The following is a 23305-nucleotide window of genomic DNA, read 5'->3' on the forward strand; positions in this document are numbered from 1 at the left end:
GACTGTTTGTGCAGAACCTGCAGGCAATGAATATATTGGGATACTTTGTGTGGGGGACAGCCTTGTCTGTGGTGAAGAGTATTGAGTTGCTCTCAAGGTGGCAGAGTTCTGCTCAGAGGACACTCAGTGCTCCTGTGTATAATGAGCATGAAAACTGCAGTAGCTAGATATTCCAGAGAACTCATACTAATTTATTTATACACTCATTGCAGTGTTCTGTTTTCAGATATAATCTCTGCATCTTTCCAGAATCATAAAATGCTTTCATGTTTTGTGTAAATTTGACAATTTTTCTTGAAGTAACATGGAAAAAAAACCAACAAGAAAGCTGTTACCAACCAGGATGTACTGAATGTGTCAGTTGATGGAACACAGCATATTTTTATCATGTCAAACACATTTCTCTTTTGTTACAGTGTTCATTTTTGCCTAAATTCTCCATTCACATAGAGACAAAGTATGAGGACAACAAAGGAAGCAATGACAGCGTAAGTAGGATGACTTTTGCAAAATTAAATGTAATTCTTTTAGGTAATCACGATCCATCTCTGGGTATTTCAGTCGGAGCAAGAGGCCTTCTCAGGTTTGTATCTTCACTCCTAGCTGGATATGCTGTTGGTGAGCAACTCATCAGCTCGGGAGGTGGTTACCTACAGCACCACGAGATGGAAGATTCATGCACACAACTTCCTTTCTGTATCTCACGTTCTACCTGTTATTTTTCTAAATACAATGTAATTTATGTATGTCACTTCAGCTCCTGTGAACATTAATGGTGAAGGAAGGAAATATTTCTTTATTTTGTTCATGTTTTCAGTTGTGTTCTAGTTCATCTGTTTCACAGTTCTGTCTATCTGAGCAAAGGGGGTTGAATTCACAAGAGCTGATAGGAGGAGCAAGCAGGAAACTTAGCAATGACCAGAGAGGAAAGATGTCAAGAAAACAACATCAGGGACCAACAGCTGGGCCATTGAGGTGTGTGTTGGGAAGTTAGGAAGCTTTCAGAATGAGAGCTTAGAAATGGAAAGGATAATTAACTGCAGAACTGTAGGAGAAGGGTGGGAATGAATAGCCAGCAGCTGCTGGGCAGGAATGCAAAGTGGGAATAGGAGAGAAGAGGGCACTCAGATTTTGGTTCTCTGACAGGGAGCAAAGCAAGGTCAACTTGCAAGAAAAGAATAAAGTTAGATACAGCTGGATGAATAGACAAATACATTCTTGTGTGTTTGATTTTGGCATGCTTTAAACAACCATTTGTAGCAGACTTGTGGAAAGAAGCTTGTAAGTGTGAAATACTGTTCAAAATATCTGGAAAATTGGTCTTTAACACAGGGGCCTGACAAAGGAGTGCTTCTAAGGCAGTAGAGCAGACTTAAAAGGGATCTGAGGCATAGACACTTTCTGTTTCCAGAGATGAACCTTAGTAAAGCTGCTCAAGGGACAGGTGTTGTGCTTTCCAGCTGGGAGGTGCAATTCTCCCAACTGCCTTGAGCCCCTGTTAGCAAAGCTGTCAGCTCTTACACTGTTTATGGCAGCACAATTATGTGTAAAAGAACAAGACATGATTTTAGAATAGAATTATTCAGTTGGAAGGGATCTACAAAGGCCATCAAGTCCAGCTATCCAACCATTTCAGGGGTAACCAGAAGTTAAAGTGTATTATGAGGAGTGTAATCCAAATGCCTCTGGCACACAGTCAAGCATTGGGGAATTGACCTCCTGACTAGGAAGTCTTTGAGCAATCTCATAATAAATAATTTTTTAATGAGTATCTGATCTGCACCTACTTTGAATTACAGTTTGAATAACGTTTTGGCATACAGAAGCTTTCCCAGTGGTAACACAACACAGATCACAGATGAGCCACCAAATACCAACAACTTGCAGTCACTGCTAGTGTAGGCCAGGCTGAGATCAGTGAGAGGGAGAGAGAAAAGAAAAAAATGTGTTATATTACAAACTATGTCAGCTTTGCATTATGTAATTTCTGCACTTTTTAATCTTCACTTCTACTTTCTGGCAGCCCTTTTTAATTCAAAGTAAGCCCACACCTTTGGTTTCAGGAGGGTTTAGATTACTGTTCTGGTACATTATAATATCAGCAGTGAGAAGACACATTCTGTACTGATGCCTGACAGGAAGAACTGAAGCTGTTTAACCAGTGAAGTTTCAGATTTTTTTTTTTTAGCGTGTCAGTTTTGTAGCTAAAATACTATGATTCAAGTCCTGAATAGTTCCAGCCAGAGAATTTAAGATGAAAGTTGCACAGAAACAGGATGCTCAGATCATGTAAATGAAAGAATATCTGTTCTTTGAATTCAGCCCTTCAAAATGTAATCGTTACTGGAGTACCAGTGGAGTAATGTTAAATCACAGTTGACGACTTGAGTCACAGCCTAGGCCAATACCTGCCAAGATGAGCTGCTTTAATTGACCTTTACTTGAAATGAGGTGGTGGAAAAAGTATGAGGAGTGTATTCCAGCCCTCATTTCCATGACTTTTAATGCCCATAGCTATGTTATGCACTGGTGTGAACATAACAAACCAATCTACAAAAGATTTATATATTTTTCTGTTGATCCAGTGACATTTATCTGCTGGTGCAGATGTGGTTGGTACAGTGCTGAGATGCTGGAAGGTTTGTAAATGCAGGGACCTAGCTGAGCCCCTTGGGGCCTGTGGGCTTAAGAAGATGCAGTGTGTACCTTTCTTTCATATCAAACAAGTTTAGATTAGATTTCACTATGTCTGACATGTTAGAAAGCAACAGGGAAATGCAATAAAAAAACCCCACAGTGTGTCTACAGAAATGGATGCTGCAACTATCAATCTCGGCTGGTAAACAAAGAATCAAAACAGTACGTCTGTAAATTTTGCAGTTGCGATGCAAAATGTGATGAATGAACTTAATGAGGGTAATGTGTCTGATTTTAAATAACCATTTTCTAGAGGGTTTCTGATACAGGTTTTTTTAAATCTTTGAATTCTGATTTTTCTTCATTTCCAAGGTATCTAATAAAGTAGATATTGATTGTAGAAAGCAATAATTAGGTATAAGGATACTAAAGCTAATTAAATTGATTAGTAGAAGAAAGTAATACAAATGTTCTCAGTTTCCTGTTGTCCTTTGGGAGGTTATGATATTATTTTATTTAATATGCTGCATTGTCTGGTAAGATTCTACCTAATTACTGCAATATATCTTGATGCAAATGCCCTCCTGATTTTTCTTCCCAGCTGTCTTGAGAGAAGAAACTCAAGGAAGACAATGCCTGCTTTGTAACTTGATTTTTCTGTCTTAAATTTTGACATCATTTTAAGCTATTCTCTGTGCTCTGTAAGCTCCATTAACTTGATCTGTTACATTTTGCACAAATGTGAACGTTGCTAAAAAGAGCAGTGGACAATAAAACCCTTTACTTAGATGAAACGTCAGTGACTGCATGACCAGTCTGTAGTTTTCATGGATGGTGCAGTGCAGGCATTGCTCTCCAAGCAGATCAGTGAAGCACAGGGACATTCCTGTTCCCTGCTTGTTGCAGAAGGTTCGTTATGCTTCATTGTTTGTGTTTCTTTAGTAACAGTTATTTCTGCTGATACTTGGGCAATGAATTTTACCATCTGACAGTGTCTGAGGAAAGCAAGAAAGTACAGTTTGTAAAAATGATCCTGTTGTTGTCAATAAGGGAAAAACTTAAAGAGCCTTACTCTTTGTAGCATGAAATTTTGTTCTGAAAAACGGAGTGGCTGGCTCTTATTTAAAATAATAATAATAATAACACACAGTGTCTTATAGTAGAGTCCTCCTGTTGTTAAAAAGGACGTGACATGTATTAGCAAGAATAACTTTCTTAGGGGCAGTAATTTTGTGTAGTAAATATTTTGAAGTAGAATTGTTCTTCAGAATGACAATGTATGAGTATCAATGGACTGCATTCCTGGAAGTGTCTCAGTAATGCTGAAAAAGTCATCAGAGTTACAGCAATAATTCTGTATGGATCAAGAAAAAAATAGATTATCCATTTGTGTTTTGCCTTACAAAGATAAGCGTTGAAAATGTGTCTGAATGACTGTGTGCCAGATGAAAACAAGGGGCAGTTCTGCACTCCATATAGCTGTAAATGAACACCAGCATCTCCTGCCACATTAATAGCTGAGCATGCTGCAAGCAGCTAGCTTACAGCTGGATCGCCTGTCCCTGTGCACTGCAGTGCCATCATTCACTGTTAGAAAGTCACTTCTTGACAGTGAGTTCTAATTCTGCTGTCCTAGAAGTGAGCGATATTCAGTGTTAGTATGCTTCATCTTTAGTGCTTATTTCTGGATGTTCTGAAACGTTTCACTCAATCAGTATATTTTGTCTATTTTAAATAAATTTCTCTGCCGAAGAAGAAAAGCTGTATCTAGTTTGGCTCTGCTTAGGGCAATTTTTTCCCCGTTTTTGTTTCCTATCTTAGTACCACAGAACTAGGTTATAACAAACTTCAATATAGCACATGTAAATTAAATGCAAATTTGCTGTTTAAGGACTCTGCCACGAAGCACCCATTGCAGCTGAAATGGATTCTGCTGTGCCCTGGCTTAGGCTCACTGAACTGCAGGTCATCATCTGGAAATTTCACAGAGACCTTTTAGATATCAGTGCAGAATAGGTTGCAGTCAAAGCTGGGGTCATTTGGGGGGGTAATTTTATTTGTCTGGGCTTGTTCTCCATTATGGTATTGTGAATGTGTTTATCTCCTGTGTAGTTTGCAATGAAAACAACACAAAGTAGCTATGGCTACTATGGTGTAATGATGTAAAACTGCATTTCTCCGTTCAAGAAGTACAAATCTAAATTAGATATTTTATAAAAGATGAAATAATAGAGGAGTCATGACATGGAGATAAAAACAAGCAGGGAGCACGGCTGCTTATAAATACAGAACTGCCTTTGTGAGTTCCTGACTGGCAGGCAGCGATATTCCCATGCTGTTCCATCAGCCAAATTTACTGCTGTCAGGGAGAGGTTCAGTCTTTTCCCATAGAAGAATTGCTCTCAGTTCTGTGTGCCCACATGATGTTAGGCAGCAATGAGGTTGAAATCGGTCAATTTCTGTAATCCTAGCCAAAGTAAATCTCAAAAGCAAATTAATGGATTTTGGTACTGGGTTTTGAACAGGATTTACAGGAAAGTTACACACTGGATAAAACTATACATCAAGTTCTAAGTAGGTTGTTTATTATTATAACTATTTTAGGCCAAATTTTGCTTAAAAAATGAGTTAAGTGGACCAGGTGACAACGCCTGCTCAAGGGCGCTGCAGTGACGGATGGGATCCTTGCCAGTAGTTCTGGTGATGGCAATTTAAAGAGATTAGAATTTCAAGTGGGAGAGGAGCTTTGTGCCAGGTTTTCCCTTTTTAAAGAGGAAAATATAGAAGCTTACTCTTGCAGTCCTTACTACAATTAAACTTATAACTATTCATAAACCATAACAGCTAGATTTAAACCATCCTGTTAAAGAGGAATAGATATGTATTCTGCTCACAGAAGGCATTTGCAAGTATTGAGGAATTTGTGAGATGACAAGCTGCATAGTTAAACTCCATTTCTGGGGTGGGCTAAAATAGAGAGAATGTTTGGAACTTTCTGAGAAATACCAATATTTGCATGTAATTTTTTTTTCATTTCATATGTAAATATTTAATGCAAATGCTTATATGCACCTAAGTTGGGGGATTCTCCCAGCCAAATGCTGTGTTTATTCCTTTTGGTTGGCTTTTTGAGCCAGATTACTTTACAATTAATAGAATAGTAAGAAAGTCAAGAGACAAATCTAATATAATTTTAAATTCCAAAGTATAAAGATATTGTGCTTCTCGTATCATAGTCTGCTGTCCTGCTGGGATCCTCTATTGTCCAAATGTAGGCAAGCTGAGTTATAGCATTGTTGGGATGGCTGTTGGCTTTGTTAGTGACACAGCAGAATACAGAGGTAGAGAAGAATGCTTTCTGAGAGGGAATTGGATTTAGAATTGAAGTTCACATCTCAGGAAATGGCATTTACTTGCTGTATATTTAACAATGTCATCATTTTGGCTTATGTTTGTGTGTAGACAGGTATGGATGTCTGATGACATAGGACCTGGGATGATGATAATGCTTGCTACCATGTTATCTGCCTGTAGTTCTTTTAGAAGTGCTCTGCTTTTTTAGAAGAAAAACTTCTCTGCCTTTACTGCATTTCTCAGCAGTGGCCAACTGCCTGGGTCTAACATAACAAGCAAGAGAACATAGAGATCTGTCACCCCAAACCTCACGAGGGATGGAAAAAGTATCTTCCAGATAAAGGCACACCAGTTTTCAATCTTGCAGCTTTCGAATACTGGATTTTCTATACAGGCTGCTCTATCAATTTCACCTCTGACAACTTGTCTCTACTTCAATGTTGACCTGCTTAACTGTTTCCATAGGAAATTTTCTGTCCTTTTCAGTAGTGTTTAAAATGCAGATTCTCTGCCTTATTACAGTCTTCTGATCACAACCTCCTTGTGTCTGAATTATAAGCAAAAATAAAAATAAAAAATGTGCAGTGCACAGCATTCCAGCTGGTCCCTTCTCTACTCTCAATGACAAAAAACAAAAAACAAAACCCATAACAAGAGAGAATTGTATATTATGGAACAAAGCCAAGCCAAACAAGCACAGATTTGACCCTGGGAGTCCTAGCAGTGTAGATGAGGAGTTTGCCAGAGTGACTGTAGGATACAGCTGAGTCTGGCCCTTGCTATTTATAGTCTAGCCAGGTTAGCTGCAGTGGTTGTCCGTGAGAGTTGACTCTTGGGTCAGCTCACATGTGAATGAGATTGAAGCCAGCAATTTAGCCTGAAGATGAAAATAAGAAAAATAGCAGTGGAGCTTGCAGGAAAATATATTGAATTTGCTGTTGATTTACCATCATCCCACAACCTGTTTCTGGTTTTGGCTACAAGGCAAGGAGAAGTTACAGCAAAGTACGTAGTAGGACATGTCGTTGTAGGTCACAAAGAGGAAAAAATGAAGAAATTTAAATGCAGCAGCTCTTATTTGTTGCAGTGTCCTTGAGTGATCCTTCTTAGGATCATCTGCTAGGTTTTGTTGGTTTTTTGGGGGGGGGAAGGGGGGGCTGGGGGGTTGGTGTTTGTTTGGTGTTTTTTTGTTGTTTTTTTTTTTCCAATTTTTCCCCAAAAGGAACAACTTTACAGTTGTTAAGATGACCTCTTTAAGGCCTCCCTTCCACTTTTTGTCATTCTGTGGGTGATTTAATCCAAACAATGCTCTTCATGAGTTTTCATTCCTCTTAGGAAGTGGAAGCATATAAATGTTTTTCTGTTTTAAAGAAGCCATCACAAACAAACAAACAAAAAATATCTACAACAGCCAAAAGGACTTCAGCCTGACTGTTACTCTGTTTTTCATTTGATTGTGTATTTCAATCTCAATTAATTATCTGGCTCCCAAATACAAAGCCTGTCCAATTTTTCCCATACAATATTTAATATTCTGCCTTTCTTCATCATCATATTAGGGACACAGACTGTTCTCACCATTCATTTTCTGCACATTTGCAAATGCAGTTGCACAGATTGGGAGCCTTATGCTTCTTTTCATAGCTTTTAATCTTTTCCCTTAAAACTTTTAAACTTCTCTACTTGCTTTGATCACCAACGCAATAAACCCATCCTCCCTGCAGGTTTTAAGAGAATCCCAGATTATGTGGCTAGGAGATGCAATAAGAGAATTACAGCTAAGAAAGAAATCAGTCGTGTTCTCTAATTACTTCTTATTTTCTACTGCTGATAGAATGAAAAGATTAAATCTGTCTGCAAATCTTGTGAGGACAATCCAAGAAGGGAAGAAGCACAAAGGATTAGACAACAGCTTCTGCCAGCAAAGAGAAGTGAGAATGTCATTCAGCAGACTTTTGAAATGGAGGACTTGGTCAGGGATGGCCTAAGCAGCAAATAAGGCATAGCTGAAATAGCTGAAAAATTCCTCCCAATTTTGACAGATTGGCAAAGGCATCTGTCATCTCCACTTCTGTCAAAGTGTCTTAAAGAGAGAAAAACACTGTAAAACTGTATTACTTTGAGGTGCAGTGTGTGGAGCAGGGCGTGTGTCTTCAGGTGAGATGCTGAGTATCAGTTCCAATTTTGGACTTGCAAACGTGCAAAGTTATGTGTCTGCTTACAAGTTTTAGAGTTATATTTCAGCTCTATCCTGATTCAGGGCTTATGCTGACTAGTGATGCCCATTTAAGGGAAATTTCCATTATTTGAAGCTCAGAGCATACAGTAGAGTGCATCTTGGTTCAGAAATAGCTGAGCTGATTTCTGCAAGATGCTGCTCCATGTATCTGAGTTCACTAAGGAAAAACAAGGAAGCACAAAGCAACTTACATACATAAAACATAATACCTGTTTAAAACAATACCTCAGTACTATGAAAGAGCACTATGAAGGGAAAACATTTCAGCTCAAACTTTGTTCAAATAACTTAATTTTTTGCAAAACAAAGCAGGGATTGGGGATGTAAAAATAAACATGATAAGCAGATAGAAGCAGCCCAGAGTTTTCCTTCGTTCTGTTCTGCGGTTTCAAATATTTTAACATTTTATATCCAGTTCAGTAAGCATTCAGTGGTTGTTACATTTCAGTAGTGAAAGTTGAAATTACTTTAACTACCAATTAGAATTGTAGGATCAAATTTTAGCTGTTCATTTATTTGAACAGTGATTTCCTGAGCAATATTCTTACTAGCTTGTATACTAGTTTGTTTTGAATGCTTTGTATGGGAGACTCCGTTTCTTTCAGGAATACCAAAGAAGTGTTCTGGTTATTGCATGGGTGTTGGCATTTTGTATTTTTAACTGTTCCTCTAGGATGAAATGAAGCGTTCACTACATTTATTTGAAAAAGAAAGGAAGAATATAACATTTATGCTTCCAGAAACACAAGTTAAAGAACATTGTGCCCCAAAGGGAAAAACACATTATTAGCTTGGAACTGACAGTGTACGCAACTTCCCTGAATTCTGTGGCACTAATTCTTGATGGTCTTTTAACTAGTCAGTATTTCCAAGTCCCAGAATCATGAGTGGAAATGTACTGCGTACAAAGCATACGTCTCATGGGTCACCAGTGTACCTGAATAATTAAATTATGGACAGAGGCACAGAACTATTCTGTGCTGCAGATGCAAGTGCCTAGTATTTCCAAAATATATGGTGTTGATCATGTCTAGAAACACATTACTTATGCATGATTTTGATAACATCCATTTTTTTCCCTTTGCCTGCTTGCACATGCTGTGGTACCTGCGATGGCTGCAGAAAATAACTGTGTGCACACAAATATTGTAACGTTTTATTCCGGCATCTGTGCAAGTGGAAATCTGAAAGCGTTCTGTTACACAAATTACTGAAGGAGGCTTATAGCCGTTACTCCGGGATTTTCTGAGTGTGCTCTGTTAGTGTTACGTTTCTTTAACTCTTGCAGATTTTTGACAATGAAGCCAAAGATCTGGAACGAGAAGTCTGCTTCATTGATATTGCCAGTGATGAAATTCCTGAGCGCTATTACAAGGAATCAGAGGTAAGAGACAAAGTGATGGGGGAAAGGTGAAGGGAATGTCTAAAGCTGCAGTAAAGCCTTCATTAGAGTCAAAACAATTTTATTTTGATGTGAAATTTCCATGGTCGGTATTTTAGAAGCTTTTGATTAGACGGGAAGCTGGTAGCAAACTCTCAGTCTAGGCTGCTTGGCTCTTTCTTTTACAGATGACTTCTCCAACCTCTTGAAATGCTTTTGTATCTTTTGTATATTTTTTTTTATATTTTGTCAATTTGTATATTTTGTCAATTTGTGACCAGTACCAGACCTTTTCATGCACAGTAGAGTAGGATTTTTCTTTAAATCATGAAGCTCACTTAAGTGTTTGCAGCTCTGAGAAGTTTTAAACATTACTGGTTTCCTAATTTGCATTCCACCCCAAAGTAATGCCACGTGAAGTGTCTGAGCCCAAAGCAAAGGACAGACATGCTGCAGGGAGAGTAGGGTTGATGCACGTTGCTCAGGGGCAACTGTGACGTGAGACCAGGAGGGACTGAAGCACACTACATAATGTAGTAAGCCTGCTAAAAAGCATCAGTGGCAAACCAGCACGTTCACTCACTTAAAATTCCCCTGAAAATTGCTCCTGTGTACATTTGACAGACTGCTTCTTTTAGGTCAATGCAATTAACTGTTCTGAAATCAGTAACAACCATGCCAATGGAGATGAGGTCTCAATGTTTTAATATCAGTGTTGGAAAATGGTGGTTCAGAACAAGTAACTGGAGAGAAATGATTCAGATCTCTGCTTGCATTTCATTTTGGAGACACGATTTGCCTCTGAAGCCAAGTATATATTCATAGCTGGCAACAAGCATGGCAGCTGTTTGACTATACAATATGAGATTACACTGTCATTTTTAGGTTAGAAAATGAAGACTTGCCAAAGAGTATGTTTCTATGCCATAGGAGGCATGCTTTTCAGACAAAAATAGTTGGGTACTTGTTATCTTCTATTTATAGGTCCTACTTCAGATTTTACGTCCTGGTCATAAAAGAAAATTGGATCTACAGTAGAATGAGAAGTAATTTTATGAGTTTTCTTGGATAATAAAACCCATCTGTTACGTACCAAAAATTATATAACACCTCATGAACCAGCTTATTGGTCCCAACATCTCATCTGAACTCCCTGGTCTGCTGGTTCTGTTTAGGAATGACTCTGTTTTAAAGAAATCATGTAAGATTTTCCCCCTCAGTGTGTGCACTTTTGCAAGTTGCAAATAGGAAGGTAACATCTAGCTTTTCAGCTTTCCTCTCTTTAGTAGCCAAGTATTAAACCTAATTTTCATATGATGTATCTAATGATATAGAAAAACAGCCTCAGTGGGAGAAAAGAATTTTAGTCTGTGTGTTGTACTTCAGAGACAAATCTAGAGACCTTATTCCAAGCAAAATGGAATTTTTTTGTGTGATTTTTAACAACAAAAATAGACCAGCATCTGTTGTTTTCTCTGTGCCCATGGCTTCCAAATTCTGTTTCAGAATTCATACAAAGGAATGAAATCACCTCAGCTTTTAACTGTGCATTGAATTAATGGTAGCTGAATTCCAAATCTGCCAAAGTTTGCTAACTGTACTTTATATTGCCATATGATGAATATGAAGCCAAATTCCCCTTTCTCTGAGGTCTTTTACATAATTTAGGGACTGTAAGAAGGTATTTAATTATTTTAAATGTCATTTCTGTCTGTTTTTAATCAGAGCAGCATTAAAAAAGTAACTCTATGTAAATGAGAAATGCTCTGTATTTTCCAAATAACAGTTTCAGAGATAACTAAAAGGTATTTTAATTACACTAATAACAATAATTTGGCTGGTTTTGCATCATTTAATCTCAATTGATACGTTAGAGATTAAATGTGGATGCAATCCTCAGGATTTAAGAATTAGATCCCACTGGATGAATGTTCTAATTCTAATCCAGAAAGACCAATGAGAATGGTTTTAACTTCAGGCATGGTAGTAATCTCTTCATTACCGTGGCTCTTTCACATGTTTAAAATTAAGCAACTCTGTATCAGGGTCAGCATCCTTGGCACCTTCTAGAAATAAGCTCTAAATTTATTTTATGTCCTGTTGCAGTTACTGCAGGAGGTTCATGAGATATCCAAGGGACACCTAGCATCACACTGAATGGGCAAATATAGAATTAATGGTGGCTTAATGGGGATTGCTGTTGCATTAAGGAATCTTTAAAGGAACCTCTGCTGCTAGTTCTCAGTAATATCTTGACCAGAATCGTCTGAGAGATTTGATTCCCTTAGGAATGGAGGGCTTATCCATCAGTGCCTGCACCAAAGGGCTGAAATCGACAGGTGAATGATGATTTGGAGGGCAGTTTATTAGCTGTTACACACAGGCACAGAGTCCTGTTCTGTCATCTGTGGAGGCAGACTGACTTCAGCTGCCAGAAGTGTTGTCCTTTTGGAAGACTGGAGGAGGTATGACTGCAACAAATCTAGATATCCCAAAGCAGACGACTTAATGACTGTCTATAAACTTAATCACTAAGTTACCACCAAAGTCCTTACCACTTCTCCCACATCTTAGATACAGCTTTTTTTGGTGACCGTGGACCTAAAAGCCCTGAAAGTTTTAAGCTGTTTAGAAGTCATGTTTCCAAATCTGCATGTGCATAATCACATTGAATACAGAATTATGTATTTCTTTATAAAGAATGAACAAGCTTACAGGTAGGAGGATCTATCTTATTTCCTTGTGACTTCAACATCAGTGAATAAGTATCACCAGCTATCACATATTGCCCATATACGCCTATGTATTTATCTGAATTATAGAAAAGAACAAACTGAGCTTTGCTGAGGGGTGAGAGAGGGCCTCAAGTGAATCATTCACTGAAATGAAACTTCTACTGTAGACATAAGATACTGAGCAACATGTTCTTTGCCAGTTCTGAGAACCTGAATATAGGAGCAGTGTTTCATTTCCTGCTTATAACAAAACAGTTGAGCATTGGACACTCGCAATAAACTTTTTTAGTTACCTGCAAATAAAAAGATTTCATACAGCTGCTGCAGTTTTCTTGCTCAGTTGCTGACTTTTTTGACTTCAGCTGCTCTGTAGTGGGTCCTGCTTACTCCTGTCCAGTGCTCTGTGGATAACAAAGTTTGTCGTGTCGCTGATCCAGAAAACTGTGGTAGCTGATATAATACAGATGCCGCAGTCCCCACTGTGAGTAACATCTCAGTACTGTAGTTCAGCACAGGGCACAGACAAATGAAAATGCTCTTTTACTAACGTCAGTTGTGAGCTCACATAAAGGCTGACTGGATTATCATATTTTAACCTCAGAACCGTCCTGTAATCACAGTTCTGAAGAATTGGCTCTTGCAGAAAACATCTTTTTATGGAAATTAAGAAAAGAAAACGTATTTAAAAAGTGACTCCTCATAAATCTCTGCAGTAGTGTCTTTACATCAACAAATCTTTTTGGAGCACTGAGCTGTGTAAGCTGAAATCCAAAACCTAACCACTGTAGCTGGGTGGTGAAGTGCTGGAACACTTGTATTAAAACCATGAAGGAATGGTTCTGAAATTCAAAATCAGACAAAATCATCTTCAGCTTAAAGAGGGGAAATAAAGAGGGATTGAACTTTGAAAGCATGTTGGTGGAATATTTTGTGATAAGACTCTGAAAAAAATGAATCTATGTGTGGGGTCCTCAAATGGTGATGCTGATGTCACAGCATTAATGACAAGTATACTCATTAAGATTTTGGAGTTATATTCCTATAAGCAACAAATTTAGTTATATAACCTTAAGAAAAAAATAAGACTTCACTGTAAACCTGAAAAGGCATTACTACAAGCCAGTGCCATATTTCCACATTAGTGTTTGCCTCCTGGAAAACAGGTTACAGTTCCACATCTGCTGCCCGTAACATCTGCAGTTCCCAAGGTGCACTGAGTAAATAAATGCTAAATGCAAAATAATGGAATCCCCAACAGTAAGTGTGCTGTCACAAACTGCCAGACGAGGCCTAAGTAAGAAGCACTGGGAAAGTGCTGTGTTTGAAACCGTGCCCATCACGCTGTGGCTTTTATTTTGTGTCACCATAGTTGTATGTTTTATTCTCAAATAAGCCCAGCTCACAGGTAATGATGTTTCTGCTATGTTAGCAGAAGTGCTATTTTTAAATCTCTCTGCACCTGGCAATAATGCATTGCAAATACAGAGTAGGTTTTGCCCCTCTTCAGCAAAAGGATTTGCCAGATGGGCTTTCCTAATAAATTGGGTCTGATAAAAGCACAGGAAGGTTATTTAAACAGAAAGATTTTTGCTATGCCATTACATTTAAAACAGATTGAGGATTTTACTAGTAGACAAAATGAGAGAAAAAAAGTGAATTGAGGCCGTATTCTTCTTTTTTTTTTTTTTTTTTTAGAAGAAGAAGAAGAAAGGTTTCTTTGCTGTAAATTTTAATCTAACACTTCAAAGCAATGAGTTAGGCACATAAAATCATTCTGGGTCCAAGTTCTCACTGATTTCAATGAGATCAGATACTGAACATCATAAGGTCACATCAAAGGTCTCTGTGGCTTGGGATGTGCCTAGTGTCCAATAGCAGAGGTCTGGGAAAGGTATAAATATAAGTAAACATGCAGAAATTCTTCCCCTAAATACTTTCTTGTATGAACCACAGCATGAGAAATTTCTGGGCCAGAATTTGTGTCTTTCTAAAATACTCTGAGACTTCTTTTAAGCACTTAATTTTTCAGCATCTGGGTTAAAAGGCCAATTGTGTTAGTTTTACCCACAATGAGTCTCCTCTGTAAAATAACTGTGTCTTTTGAACAAATGGCCAAGAAATCAAACTCTGCAGTTCCCTCTGCTTACTGTGGCCATGTATCTCACACTGTACTACTCAGCCTGTACCATCCTTACGTGCAGCTCCACTGAATCGAGTTCACCTGGGCAAGCACTCAGTGAAATCTTTAACATCTTAGACTTTCATACAACAGTCTGGAAATCTATTTCTGTGAATTCTTTTTTTTTTTTTTTCCTTCTGGCTTCTGTTCATCTGTTTGCAGTTTTTTAGTACCAATATCTAAATGTTTTCTGAAAGACAGGAATTTCCATTAAAGCTATTAGATACAAGTTGTCCAGACTGTCCATCGTTGCCTGCCTCTTCGCCTGAAACTGTCCAGCCAATTTGTGACTGTACATCATGTCCTTCTAGAAAAATGAACATGATTAAGGGAAGTAAAGGTGCCATCTCTGTGCACTCTTAAAAGGATTTGGAACTAGAAGTGATATCGTGGATGGACTGCATTGCAGTAATTGGATTGTTTGGAGATCACCAACCTAAGAAGGATTTCCATTATGAATCCACTTCTCAGCTGTGTTAGCTTTATAAAAAGAAAGAAAAACAAAATATTCCTTTTTTTGTACCCACCAGAGGGTGTTTGCAGTTGAACAAGATACAGGTCTTGTGCACAGCTTAGCAGTCGCGTGGGGTAGCTGTTCATTATTGAGCTTTTATTATAAATTTTGAAAAATTGTTATTGACTCAAATTCATTACTTTAATCCCTTTGGACTGTGCTGAAGTTATTCCATTACGGCTCTGGTTATCATAGAAGGGTTACAGAGTATCCCTGCATAACACTCAGTGTTATTAAAAGGTGTATCCAAAGTGCTTAATCAGTAAAATGGCGTCATCACTGCAGTACTGCGTGTATGTAAGAAACTGCAGATCCTTCCGTGTATTTCCTTTTGATTTTCCTTTTTATAAAGAAATGCCTATTTTACTCTGTAATATTTAGCAGAAATATTTAAAATGACACTTTTGTAATCTATTTCTTTATTCATGGAACCATTTAGAAGAATTTTGCATCTTAGTTCTTCCCTTTTTATTTTTCCTTTCTGTTATTATTACTATATTGCTTGCTTCAGGCAGTAATCAGCTATAAAACAGCCCTTTCAACCAGAAAATATCTAGATCAATCTGAGGTCAAGCTTTATTGAGTGAGAAGAATGGCAGCAGCATGTGACTATGAGTTGTGATATACAGAGGTATGTTGCTATGATATATGATGACGCTGAACTATTTTTTATGGTAATTTAACATTGAAGCCCTATTAGAGTTCAAGTTTAAAGTTTCAATTTAGAAAAGAATGTGTCAGCAATAAAACCAATGTCTTTCACAGAGAAAGAAGCCTGTCACCTCATTAGAACTTCGTAGAGGAGCTTTAATGACTGAGCTGCAGTTTCTGGAGTAGAACAGAAGCTAACTGTGCACACTATTAAAAAGGAGTGGTGCTGGTTGATGTGTAAGATCAAACTGCATGGAAGTTTTTTTTTGGTTCTCCCTATTACCTTCCATTGAGCACATCACTTAAGTACACACTTAAATAATTGCTTTTCTAGCAAAGCATGAATGTAAAAGGTTTTCTCAGGTCTCAGCTTTGGGCAGGACAACACAGATAAGTACTGGTGCTTATTCTCAATGACACATTTTAGAAGCTGCACTATAAATTTACAGAAACTTCACTGCCTTCAAGTTCTTCTGAAAATCAATATTTATGTGTACGTTATTTCAGTTTTCAAACTTTAGGTAGCAGGAATGGACATAAGGTGAAGTGCAGTGGAATCATACGGATATGGAAAACAGCATTTTCATAGTAAAAGCTTTATCCTGTCTGAATAAAAGCAAGCCTTACTGAACTGCTATCCTTACTAGTTGCTTGTTTGATTCTTGTCTCAGTATTGTAATTTCAACACCAATTTGTATGATTTTGCAGTTAGTTAAAGAGAGACAGTGTTGAAATTTGGTCTACGGTGTTTTGTCCAAACATACTGTATCTCAGCTGTAAATAGAAGTAGCTAAATTGGAGGAGTTTTGTGCTTGACCGGTCATCTGGATTTGCAGTATCACTTAAAACTGCAAACAGGTCTTATCAGCCATGGTCCTGTCCTGTTGATGTGTCAAAGCTTAAACTAGACATGATTTCATGAAGACAAGTCGCACTGGGGGAGCAGTGTTGAAACAGGTTCTAAAGAAGTAGCATTGTTTCCAAAGGCCATAAATAACACCGGGAGTGCATTGCTTTGGAATGACTTGCAAGAACATGTTTTCCTATAGCAGAAGATGAGATCAAATGAGCTTCAAAATATCTTCCAAGAGTGCCATCGATTTACTGGCTGTTGGATTAAAGAAAGGATTTGATTTTATTATATCCTCGTGCTTATTTAAGTCAATTTTATATTACCTTGTCACTATGTTTATTAGCGTATTTTCATATTTTATCTTATCAAAACACTTCAGCAGCCTGACAAACAGGGCTTACTCTCCAGGATCTCTGAATGTGTTTTCTTTGTTTTGCAGGATCCTAAATATTTCAAGTCACAGAAGACTGGGAGAGGCCAGTTAAAAGAAGGCTGGAGAGAGACCCATCAGCCCATTATGTGTTCCTACAAACTTGTGACTGTGAAATTTGAAGTTTGGGGACTTCAAACCAGGGTAGAACAATTTGTACACAAGGTGAGTGAAACGGGAGCTATTTCTTATCCTTCACCTAAGCAGAACTCGAGTACTGTCCTGCTCAGGAATATGACTGTGTCTCTGCTGGAAGCAGCAAGCTCAGCTGGATCTTTTTCAGGGTCTGAAAGTAGAGCCGAAGTGTTCATCTCTGGGTAGAAACTTGACAAAGCCTGAAGTTGCTCAGGTCTAAGGCTGAGAAAAACTATCACTAATGCTTTCAGTGCTGTGATCAATTTGAGCTCAGGTATTTGTAAGTATGATCGAGTAACATTCAAGTAGCAATGATGGACAGTGTTTGTCTTATAAACAGGTGGTGGGAGAGTTTTCCAGTCAGTCTAGTAAAAAAAAATAAAGAATTCATTAATAGCATGGCAGCCAAATTGTAATATTTTTCCTTCCACGCATTTAAAGAATTAACATGAAAAAGGTTCCAGTTTATTTGCCCAAAAATTATGGTATTCTGTGCATAGCAAGTGGCTTCCCATGCTTTGATATCCATGCTGATGTGATTCAGTGTTGGCAAAATGATCCATTTTTGCAAAGGTATTTAACTTTTTCCTTGTTTCACAGGTGGTCAGAGATATACTCCTGATTGGTCACCGACAGGCTTTTGCCTGGGTTGATGAGTGGTATGGTAAGTATTTTGCAAATTAAATCCACTTGAAAGGGTGAGTGAGAATCTTATCACAATTAAAAGCAGATTTCCATTTGTTTTCATAGGCCATCAGGTCCCATCATAAGTTGTTCATGTAAGAACTTGAAGTAATTTCAGTTTTGCTGGTACATACAGGGCTCATTGGCAGCAGGTTCTTTGTTAACAGGAGTAGGTTGTATGTTATGACAGCCACTAGGCATCATACAGAATGCTGCTATAGCCCATGCAACTCAGAATAAAGACATCAGTCCAGTCATCCTGCACTGTAGGCAGGTAGAATCTCTTGCTTCTGGCAGGATTTATCTATATGGAGAGCTGCTTGCAGATTTTATTAAAGCTTTTTAATTATTTCCTTACTCAAACTCCTAGGGCCTCTTATCCAACGCAACTTCAGCTTTTTAGGAAAGTTTTAAATTAATATGTACTGCAGTAAAGAGAATATAGAACTCTAACGTCCTTTGTGAAAAATAAATATAAATGTAAAATCACAAGGATTGGTTCAACAGCAGCTGTTTGTGAAAACTGAATCCATGCACAGCTGTAGGAATGGATGTTGTCTGTAGTAGAGTAATTCCAGATATCAGAACAGATAACTCTATTACATACGTTGATGGGGCTTGTCCTTTGTACATGTATTCCAGTAAGATGTAGCCATAATCATACGTATTTCTGTAACTCAAAACATCCCTCTTAGTATGTGATAGTTATTTGGGAATATGTTTAGAAAGCTTATTTAAGCCCTCCATAAGCTTCTGGAAATGATTTTGAGCCATTCATGTGTAAGAATGTTTCTGAGTTCGGATGAAAGTCAGAACAGTGTCATTCTGTATTTACAACAACCAGTTACCCCAGTTGGTGTAAGCACGGAGTCTCCAGTGACTTTATAAACCTACAGAAACACATCTTTTGAAATTATAGAATTAATTGCTTATGATTTTAGTGCTTACTTCTCAGGTTATGTACAAAACATAAAAAATCTGGACTAACTAAAACAGATATGAATTTAGTTCAGGTAATTCTGTGCTGTCTGCAGCCTTTATGCACTGCACTGTCAGAGGCGTAACTCTGCCCTTACACCTCTTCACATTAAGAATAATAGGTGGTGAGAATTGCTGACTAGAAACCTAGTATTTCTTTACCCAAAATAAGTGAGGTCCAATTTATATGCAACCAGTGCAATTTAATACATTTGATGTGTGAAATTTTTGTGATACTGTTCTTGACATGTTTATTTGTATGGAAAGAAATTTTCAAATATATCATTTTTAAAGAGTCTGTGTGCCTTCAATGTGTCTACTATTGTATTTTTTAAATTAAAGTTTGAGGAAGACTGAGATGATGTAAGTCTGCTAAATCAAGAAACTAGTGTATTAAATTCAGTTTTCAAACATAGTATGTTACTGATATTACTGATTGATTACTCTTTCTGCTACCCTAAGCATGAATGTGTTCTGTAATTAAATTTACTACATTGCTTGCAGCTTTATTATTAAAAAAATCTATTTTCAGAATGCTGCTTACTACTAAAAAGCATGTTCTCCGCTTGGCAAAATGCACTTTAGTGTGTTATTTACATGGCTTATAAGCTTGTCTTTTGTTATAGGCAATAGTAAAACCAATAGGTTAAAAAAGTGTTAGTTAAGGGTATTTCTTGTTTTATTTTGTTCAAAATTTTAGATTTCATTTTCAGTGATAAATGTATTACAGCATGCCATGGATATAACAGCTGAAGCTGTATCTTTAAAAGCTATCTCATAAAATACACCAAGACCTTCATATCGCATATCAAGAAGTGGTGTGATATAAAAATTTACAGATCCAGGAGGTGACACAGAATGAACTGAGAAAAATGATAGCCTTGAGAAGAAAAGCATGGTGTACGTTACCAAATTGGTATGCATTTCTGAGTAGGCTATGCTAATAAAGTGGTATTTTAATGTGATTTATAAAAGATTGATGGCTAGTTTCATGAAGCTCTGAAATTATCAAATAATAGTAAAGAATGGATCGATACTCTGACAGCTTTCATGTTCATTTACACCTTACTCAGAAGTAGAACACTGAGAAGAGTGAGGCCAAAAGTCAGCTAACTGGATCCTGTGTTTTTCCTAACAGTGTGATTTATGACATAGCAAGCTGAGTTACATAGCAAGCATTCAAGGCACTGCTCACTAGTTAGACAACATGAGGCATGCCTAGACAGAGGCAAATGATCCTAGAATTAGGGCTATTTGTAAAGTACATCTAACTTTTAGATCGTGCTAAATGCCTTGAGATTACAAAATTATTAATATATTCTTTATTTATTCACTTATTAATGTGATTAAGTATTAGCTCCTAAAATCTGAGTTGATTTGTGTTCTAACAGTGTAAGTATTTGCTGGTTTTAAGATATACTTGCAATCATAATATAGAATATTGTAGAAAGTTCCTACAAAGGTAAGTAAATCTTTATAATTCTTCTATCCTTTATTGCAAGGGATCTTCTAAAAAGAATTTAGAAGATCTTGGCTTTTACCAAGGCCTGCACTTGAATACTTTTTGCCTACCTTACATTACACAGATTCTCCCAAACAATTTCCACTCCTTCCTGTTCTCTGGCTCCCTTTGACTTAACCTTCTTATACCTTCCTTGGCTGATCTAACTACCTTTATGAGTCAAATTTCATAAAGCTAGTTGCTCCATGCTTTTATTTTTTAGATCTCTTTTGGTTTCTGCTGAAAGACTGTATTCCTTGCACCTTCTTCTTAAAAGATTAAGTTTGCATTTGAATCAGTGGAAAATGCCAACAATTTTGAACTTTTTACAGATATGACTATGGATGATGTTCGAGAATACGAGAAAAATATGCATGAAAAAACCAACATTAAAGTTTGCAACCAACATTCATCTACTGTGGATGAAATAGAGAGCCATGCCAAAGCAAGAGTATGTCAATTTTTAAAACATATTGCCCATCCTCAACTGATAGATGCACAGAGATCAGAGAATAGCAGCCAGCTGGTCTTGCTGATCAGTCAGTGGAATTTCTGGGAGATTTTGCTTCAATAAGAATAGCATTTTACTCCCTTTACTCCCTGGAGTGCAATCATACCTTTCTTTTGCACTGTAAATGGCCACTGAAGAAAAGGGTGGGTTTGGGCTCATATGCACCTCCTTATCTTCAGAGAAAACAAGATTATCCAATCTCACTTGGATACATAAGAGGTTATTAAATATCCATTTTGCATTCTACCACCTGAATAGTTAAAAATGCAAAAGTTCAGAGTGCTTCAGTCAAAAAGCCAGGAACGTGGAGAGTGGAAAGAGTCTGTGAGACTGGTAAAATTTTTTGGTTGACTGGGAAAGAAAGTGAATGACTCATTGACTTACTAATTTTACTGTCATCACTAACCAGCTACCAACAAGGTTAGAGGAAGTACTTTCAGAAGTGTATACCAGCAGTCTGCGGAGAAGTGCAGATTTCTGTGTAGGTGCTCTGATTCAGATTATGGAAACTGTAAGAAGCTGGGTTTCTAATTTAGGTACTTCAAACAGATGCCTAAAACTGAAAAACATTTGTATCTGCAAATAGAAAAGATGTGGTAATATTTGCTTCTAAACGTATTATTATTTTGTTTCTACTGACTGAGCTGTAGAACACAGCCATGGTTTTACTCAAGTAACAAGTGTGGGGCAATGCCTGGTGTCCTAAATCCTTGTTCTTAGTAAGAACTCTCACCAGCCTGATACGAGGTTACCTACAGCATAGACCGAGTCAGATTTGACTTTGGCTCTATGCTGCAGCATTTGGGTTTGAAGGAAATCTGCCATTCTGAGTTCCCATGCAGCCAAATTACCACGGAGGTCAGGACAGAATTAGTCATTAATGAAAAAAGAGACAGCAGGTGCATTTCCCACAGTCTGAACCTTTTTAGCTCAGGGTAAGTACTTGTTTTGCTTGAGTGTAAATCAGAACAGAGGTGATTTTGAAGTGAGTAAAGAGAGCTAAAAAGTGACGTTTAGCTGAAGGGACAAAGAGCATTTCATATCTGAATTTAAAATTGACAGTCTTGGAGAATATTTTGTATTAAGACTTCCATCAGTCTTCACTTAAATGGACAGTAAACTGGTAAGTCTTCCTGTCTTGTTTCACTCTGATTCATACGAGATAAGCTTTATTTTGTAGAGAACTCCTCAATCAAAAAGAACTGAGATAAATGCATGGTCTTCCTTCGATGTCAGAGTATTTTCAAACAGTTTGGGTTCAGAAAGACTACACTCTGTTACAGAACAAAATGCAATGAAATCAGCAAAACAGGTTCAAATCTGTCTCAAAGACAAGTAGGTACAGTTCCTCTGAGACCATCTGTTTATTTCCACCACTTATCTCAGATTTGAAAATTGCTTACTCCTCACCCCTGATAAGTGGCACAGCTCTGTACGCTGAAAGGGTCCTTGAAGTGTAGTCTGCATCAAAGTGCGAAGGCAGCTGGCAACTTCTGTGTTCTGTGTATTTCGTATGCTGTAATACAACATAAAGCTGCTTCTATGTAACATTTACAGCTAAGGCTACAGATGCCTGCAGCTGGATAATATTAAAAAGTATCAATGTACTGAAAAGATAGGATTTTGTCATACATATGGTAAGCACTATTGCCAGTCCCATGTCTCAGACATCCGAATGTGCCAGAATCTTATGTTGATTAAAAAGCCATTATTTATATTTCTGGTTTTGTTTTGTATTTATATTTCTGGTTTGTTTTGTTTTACTTCATAGAAAGCAAAGAATCTGTAAAATGGTTTATTGAAACCTGAATGGAACTGCCAAAGTGCAGTCTTGAAAAAAAAATGCCATATACCAGGGGATTTATATAGTCATAAAATTGGTAACAATGGAGAAGAAAGAAGAGAGAGTGGAAACAGAAATGACTTTTGTTGTTTGAATATGAAGTAGAAGTTATCCATATCCTAGCAAAGTCCCACATGATTTAGATCATAAGTTTCTTTCTTACCCTGAACGTCACCTGACTCTGCTGTAGTAGTGACAGTGGGGCCAGGGAACAGCAGAACTGTCTGATACATATTCGAAAAAATAAACAGAATTATCAGCTGACTGTTTTTTTAATCACGTCTCTCAAAGATTTATTGGGATTTATAGAATAATTGCACAGAGAGAACTCAGAAGAGATTTTATTGGACATCCTCTCAAGTGTTGTTTTTTTCCTCTTTGGTGGTAGTCAGCTATTTCAATTGGTATTTATCAGATATTGGGTTTTGCTCTGTTCTATTTGGAGTGGATTTGAATATGCTGGATTTCATTCTGTGAATCCTTCAAACACATATTTACTATAACGTTCTTTGAAAACCGTAAAATTTATTTCACTTGGCTTAGTGGACATCTTGCAAGTGGTACAGGCACGAAGCAGCAGGTTTCAAAAGTGCCTTCTGATGTTTTTGGTCAAATTACTTACCATTCATTTAGGATTTTATCAGAAAAACTTTTGCACAGCTCAGTTAAAATCACGGAAT

The 23305-nt window shown here is 37.5% G+C and overlaps 1 protein-coding gene and 1 long non-coding RNA gene across 2 annotated transcripts in view; one reads left to right on the top strand and one right to left on the bottom strand.

Annotated features, from left to right (window-relative positions):
* The window catches only part of PITPNC1 (phosphatidylinositol transfer protein cytoplasmic 1), a 72794-nt gene that overhangs the window by 44215 nt on the left and 5274 nt on the right, over window positions 1-23305 (top strand). Inside the window, exons 5-8 of the mRNA XM_019621731.2 lie at window positions 417-488; window positions 9519-9614; window positions 16983-17138; window positions 17709-17772. Coding sequence (XP_019477276.1) covers window positions 417-488; window positions 9519-9614; window positions 16983-17138; window positions 17709-17772 — 388 coding nt within the window. The remainder of the gene's footprint in view (window positions 1-416; window positions 489-9518; window positions 9615-16982; window positions 17139-17708; window positions 17773-23305) is intronic.
* LOC146543084 (uncharacterized) overlaps window positions 1-23305 on the bottom strand; it is a 41498-nt gene that overhangs the window by 10215 nt on the left and 7978 nt on the right. The window lies entirely within an intron of this gene.

The sequence above is a fragment of the Meleagris gallopavo genome, chromosome 20, assembly GCF_905368555.1.
Source record: "Meleagris gallopavo chromosome 20, MGAL_WU_HG_1.1, whole genome shotgun sequence".
In the NCBI taxonomy this organism is placed as follows: Eukaryota; Metazoa; Chordata; class Aves; order Galliformes; family Phasianidae; genus Meleagris; species Meleagris gallopavo.